Genomic DNA, 6,000 nt, shown 5'->3' on the forward strand with positions numbered 1-6,000 from the left:
TGTTTATGGATGTAGCTGTTGGTGTTCTTGTTGTCTGTGATGTTGTTTGAAGTGCTGTTTATGATTGTCGATAATCTTATCAGCTACAAATCTTTCCCCTGAACTGGCTTTTGGATTCCCTCATTAGAAACCTGTCAATTCTTGCCATTTGTGACATCACAACAAGGTATCCCTTCCCAAGTAGAAGCCACGCCTTCTGCTGAATCTATTCATCTATAGAGCACGACAGTGTGCTTTCGGAAGTAAAAATCCCATTACATTTTCTCCAGAGGTTGATTAAAAGCCATAATGTCATATCCATCCAAAGTATACATACCACGCACCGTTATATTGTGAATCAATGGTATATGCTCCTGTAGAAGCCACATGTTAAACGGGCAACATCTAGTTTTATAAAAACACGTTTTATTGGCGATGTCTTTGAAACCACTACACTACCCATAATCCCTAAAATGTTAAACAACATCTTTGATTGGTGGAGCTCTCTGCATGGAAACGTTTACCCTCTCCCGCGAACGTCAAGTGGTGGATGATTGCTGAACTGAACCCGATCGCTTACCGCAGCAACCAGGACTTAGATCAATGGAAAGTTAGAGTTGTGGTTAGAGCTGTAGAGGAAATGAGCTCTACATGTTGAAAAAAAATGTTCATAGAGAATATATGCTAAAAATAAAAGTACAAATATATGATATATCACTAGCAGTGCTTTTTAGTAATTTTGGTAGCACAAAAGCAGAATACATAATGTTGAATGAATACATAACTGGAATACGAGACTGAATTCACATGTATTAAAAACGAGTAATGTTATTACGCTGTGATTGCAGTCAGCAACGTACCATGTCGATGACAACGCTATACACTATATGAAACACTAACATACACACATACACACACACACATAATACATGACACAACTTGTATTAACAATATAAACAATATAATAATGACAAAGGTTATAAGATGCAAGAAACGCGCTAAACTATTGGGTTGTAACCACTGTGAAAAAGTCTGCAATGGTTCATGGGATGAGCAGTTCCTTCACTCACAGTCTTACCTTACGTACCTTTGCATTTTCCAAATTATTTTTTGCCCCGTATCCAACGTTTTATGGTCACGACTACCTTGACAAACAATTGGCTTGGTTCCAGGCTTAAAACTTAAGAACTTATAACTATATATTAAACTATATAAAGATTTTACGAAAAGTCAATGGTGAAAATGAAATTAACTTCCGGAACCAGAGCTGTTCAAAAAGGGGGCAGTGAACTCCGCTCTACAGATGAAGCAGCCAGCCTTCTGCTCTGAAGGGAGAAGCCAGGAACAATCCTTTCTACCCAGAGATATGTTGCGCGCAGCTCTACAATGAAATATGATTTTTAATAATTTTAAGTACGGTAATAAAAATAGTACATTTAAGGAAAAAACTATAAATCGCGGAAGAACGTTGTCGTCTCGGACGTATACAATCTTTTAAAAATAAAATGCAGAATTCAACCTCTGGGAAATACTGCATCTGTTGGTGGACGGCATGACAATCTGTCAAAGTAGCACAGGTAGTAAGTAAGCTAGATGGACAGGTCTCTATAGTGTCACAGTTGTCCCTAGTTCCCCTTGCAGTTAGGGCTAAGGGAATATGAAGTCATTGTCAAGCAGCCAAATGTAATTTACCGTCATCGTGAGTACAACTATGGAAACAATGGGTTGGTTAGTAGACACAACTAGTACACAACAACACCATAGCATAGTTCTCGTCGTTTTTAGATATTTCGATTATTGAATTAATGATGATGACCTTTTCATTCATTTAGGAATAAATTAAATAAGAAAAATGTTCAATAAATCTTCAATAAATGAAATCCACATTATTACAAAGCGCTAAAAGGCAGCAAACAACAGTCTGGCTAATGAATCTATTTTGTACAATCACAGCCCTGAGCCTCCCACCATTTCATTTAGTGAGAGCCATTCGTTCTGTTTGGCTGAAAGTGACTGGATGGATCTCAATAAAAGGCCCAGATTTAGTGTGCAGACATAGATATTATATATCTGGGGTTAGAACCCCAAGAGCTCAGGTGGGAGCCAAACACCCCAGCCTCTAGAAATTCATGCCCCTCACATAATTATATATTATGACATCACATATTTAGACAGATAGTTATTGTGGAGTCATAAGGGAAATATTACAACAATAGAACACAGATATTAATGTAATGTTCTCTTTCCAGCCAAGAATATTCATATCATACTTCTGATCTTCGCTATTTTGTAGGCGAGCACACACACACACACACACACACACACACACACACACACACACACACACACACACACACACACACACACACACACACACACACACACACACACACACACACACACACACACACACACACACACTTAACCATGCATTTGGTGTCTCTCCTCCACCCGCGACGGCCATCCCGTTTGTAGCGGTCAGGAAGGTGATGCTGACAGGTATCACCAGTAGCCTGGTTCTTAGTATCACCTTATACAAAGCATCTTTGAATAATAAGTCTGCTTTCAAGGCTATTTTTAGCCACAATCTCTCAGGTTTACAATGGCATGGTGACGGGAGGATTATTTTAGGCAATGGCAGTTAGGATTTACTTTCATTGGACAGGCGCCTTTTACAGAAATATACATGATAGGCTGATGGAGAAACTCAAGTTAGACTTCAGATTAAGCATATGAACTCAATTCTGGGTTAGCTTTCTTGTGCTTCATTTTTGATTCAACAAATCATGTTGCTGGGGGCGGGAATCAGTAAACGTGTAATTGGCTAACAGCGACCAAACGAGCACTAGAAGGAGACGATAGACCTCGGGATGGTGTGTGGAGATCACTAAGAGCCTGAAGAAGAAGAACCACTGGACCAACAAAGTCCACGAAGCGGTGGTGACGAGGAGCCGAGAAGGGGAGCCGGGGTTGACTGAAGGGACTGCTGGCCCTGGGTCACCTACAGCGTGGCCCCCGGCAGCCCCCAGGTCCTGACCAACAACACGTGGGCCGTCATGTCGCCCTCAGCGCTCCAGTTCATTCATATACAGTCACTGCAGGAGAATCTTTAAATGGTCAATGGACTGCATTTATACAGCGCTAACCAGTGGCCACCAAGCACTTTACAATATTGCCTGACATTCATCCATTCATGCACACATTCACACACCGACGGCGGAGTCGACCACGCAGGGCGACAGCCAGCTGGTCGGGAGCAGTCAGGGAGAGGTGTCTCGCTCAGGGACACCTCCACACTCAGCTAGGAGGAGGCGGGGATCGAACTAGCAACCTTCCGGTTACCAGCCAACCTGCTCTACCTCCTGAGCCAAATGCCGGCCTTAAGGGCTGACCCTGGTCACCTGCTGGTTAAGCAGAGATGCGTCCTATCAGTGCCCGCTCATTGACTGAACTGAAGGCGTCCTACAGAATGGAAGCGGGACCTGACCTTCTGAAGGAGGTCGGGGAGGACCTGCAGGACCGGACAGCATCTGACTGACGATTGCCTACACTAGAATGCAGACATAGCGAAACCAGTTTCTTTTGAGTGGGAGACCAACAGCGTACCACTAGCCTCCCGTTGTCCTTCCAGTCTCCCCAGCCACTGCCCTAGAAGCATGGAAGCGTTTACTCTGAACCCTGAACTCGACTGCAGACACAAGTATAGCGCTTGACTTAGTTCAGCTAAACTCTGGGCCTCCGGCACGAAGCGGATACAGAAACTCTGTGTAGGCATCATGTGTCTCAACCAGAGTTAAGCCAGTTGTAGGTCGTCCCATCCTCAGATAAACAACCTACATACGTGGCCAATTCACTTCAGCATTTACAGCAGTATTTAGAGCACATAACCAGCCTGCGATGCATATATGCAGAGAAATAGAGTCAGAGAGAGAGACGACAGAGGGAGGGTGTGTGTGTTCAGGCTACCTGTAGGTTCACATCTAACCCGCGGAGGCCCGTTGTAGCTCTGAAATCACTACCGAAACATAAAACACACCATCCCTTCTGATGAACATCAATCTGAAAATGTATCCGATTCATGTCAGCATCGGTTCTACAATGCCCCCCCACCCGACTGGCATTACGACCCGCGGGCCTGGCTCAACAACACACACTCTGGAATTCAGCCTTCACAGATGTCATCGACACACACACACACACACACACACACACACACACACACACACACACACACACACACACACACACACACACACACACACACACACACACACACACACACACACACACACACACACACACACACACACACACACACGGTTTGATAGCTCACCTTGCTTCACGCATTTCAAGCGGACGGGGTCCTTGCAGTGCTTGATGACGGCCAGCACGTCCCGGGTGGTGAGCCCCGCTACGGGCATGTCGTTGACTTCCAGCAGCAGCTCATCCTGGGCCAGCTTCCCGTTCTGCACCGACGCCTTGCTCCCCGGCTTCACCTCTCCAAAGTGGGGGAACTGCCCGTTCTCCGCGCCCCCCCTCAGCTCGAACCCCAGCTCCCCTTCTCGGCTCCTCGTCACCACCGCTTCGTGGACTTTGTTGGTCCAGTGGTTCTTCTTCTTCAGGCTCTTAGACATTGTTGGCGAGCGATCACCACACACCGGCCATCCGAAGGTCTATCGCCTCATTCCGCCTTTGCGACACACGGGTCGTGGAGGAGACGAGGAGCTCAGAGCGCCGGCGGCCCCATCACCGCGGAACGACGCGGGTTCTACTGGTTCTACTGGTTCTACTGGAGGAGAACGACGCTGTCACACAGACGGAGAGACATAGACCAGCGAATGACCCGGATGTGAAGTCTGGAGAAATGGGAGCGATGAATGGTTGGGATTCTGAGAGAAGGAGAGGAGGAGGAGGAGGAGGAGGAAGAGGAGGACGAGAGGGTCACTCCCACTCCGAATCGAAGCGCGCGACTCTGATCCGTCACACGGACGTGCGCGTGCGTGTTTTTGTGCGTGCGTTAACGGTTCCTATTCCACGAGCGGATAACGGCATTAGGGCGCGGGGAGATTTGGGGGAACCAGCAAGAGTAACCTAGGTTACCAAAGCTAGGCTACTTAAGTATCCAACCGAAGAAATGCCCCGTCCCTCCGGAGCCGTTAGAACAGGTGATAGCTCGATAGCTTTAGCAAGAAGTCCGCGAGCCTCGTGGAAGACTGCGCTCATGCGCAATGAGTGCACGGGCAGAGTGCGCGCAGGTAGCTGGATGGGTAGAAAGGGAGACAGACTGGTAAACCAGCCAATCATTTAATTCGGTCCGAATTAATTGATTGGACGGGATTATTACCTGCGACAGCCACAGATACCGGATAAAAAATATAAAATAACGGTGTTTTTTATCGCTGTAAAGACATATGATGCATGCAAAAATAATACTAATATAGACTAAAATATAGAGACTGAAACTGAAAGGGCGCACCTACTCAGATCTCAACCTAAACGATGAGACTCGAGCCATAGACCAATCTAAGGTCAACCCAAAATGACAAATACTTCCTGTTGCCATCTTCATTAAATGTCTGTCTGTGTGTGTGTGTGTGTGTGTGTGTGTGTGTGTGTGTGTGTGTGTGTGTGTGTGTGTGTGTGTGTGTGTGAGAGTGTCATCGTGTATTGTTGGGTGTGCGAGCCAGTCTGTGAGTGAGTGTGAGTATGTTTGTCTGTTAGTGAATACAATGCCAAACAACCAAATACCGCAGCTATTACTTTATTTAAAAGTGTTACATTTAAATGAAGTAGGCTAATCACTTTGCTTTCACTTTCAGCTATATCGATTTTTCAAGGACTCCCTCATAACCGCAACACAAATGTAATCATTTAGGCTCTTATCTAGTATTTGTTCTGTTAGATGCTTTTGAACTATTTTATGCTTCAAACATACAGTGCTAAAACCACAATAGTTTTAAATAATAATTTCATTGCATGTTGGCATAACTTAATAACATGTAGATATATTTTTTAAATATA

At 45.3% G+C, this 6,000-nt stretch overlaps 1 protein-coding gene across 1 annotated transcript in view; it reads right to left on the reverse strand.

Moving 5' to 3' along the window:
* Nucleotides 1–5,170, reverse strand: part of magi2b (membrane associated guanylate kinase, WW and PDZ domain containing 2b) — a 110,439-nt gene extending 105,269 nt beyond the window's left edge. The window contains exon 1 of the mRNA XM_084477797.1: nucleotides 4,313–5,170. Within this exon, the coding sequence (XP_084333923.1) occupies nucleotides 4,313–4,613 (301 nt within the window). The 5' untranslated portion in view covers nucleotides 4,614–5,170. The remainder of the gene's footprint in view (nucleotides 1–4,312) is intronic.
* Between the last annotated feature and the right edge of the window lie 830 nt (nucleotides 5,171–6,000).

The sequence above is a fragment of the Micromesistius poutassou genome, assembly GCF_964030765.1.
Source record: "Micromesistius poutassou genome assembly, chromosome: 13".
In the NCBI taxonomy this organism is placed as follows: domain Eukaryota; kingdom Metazoa; phylum Chordata; class Actinopteri; order Gadiformes; family Gadidae; genus Micromesistius; species Micromesistius poutassou.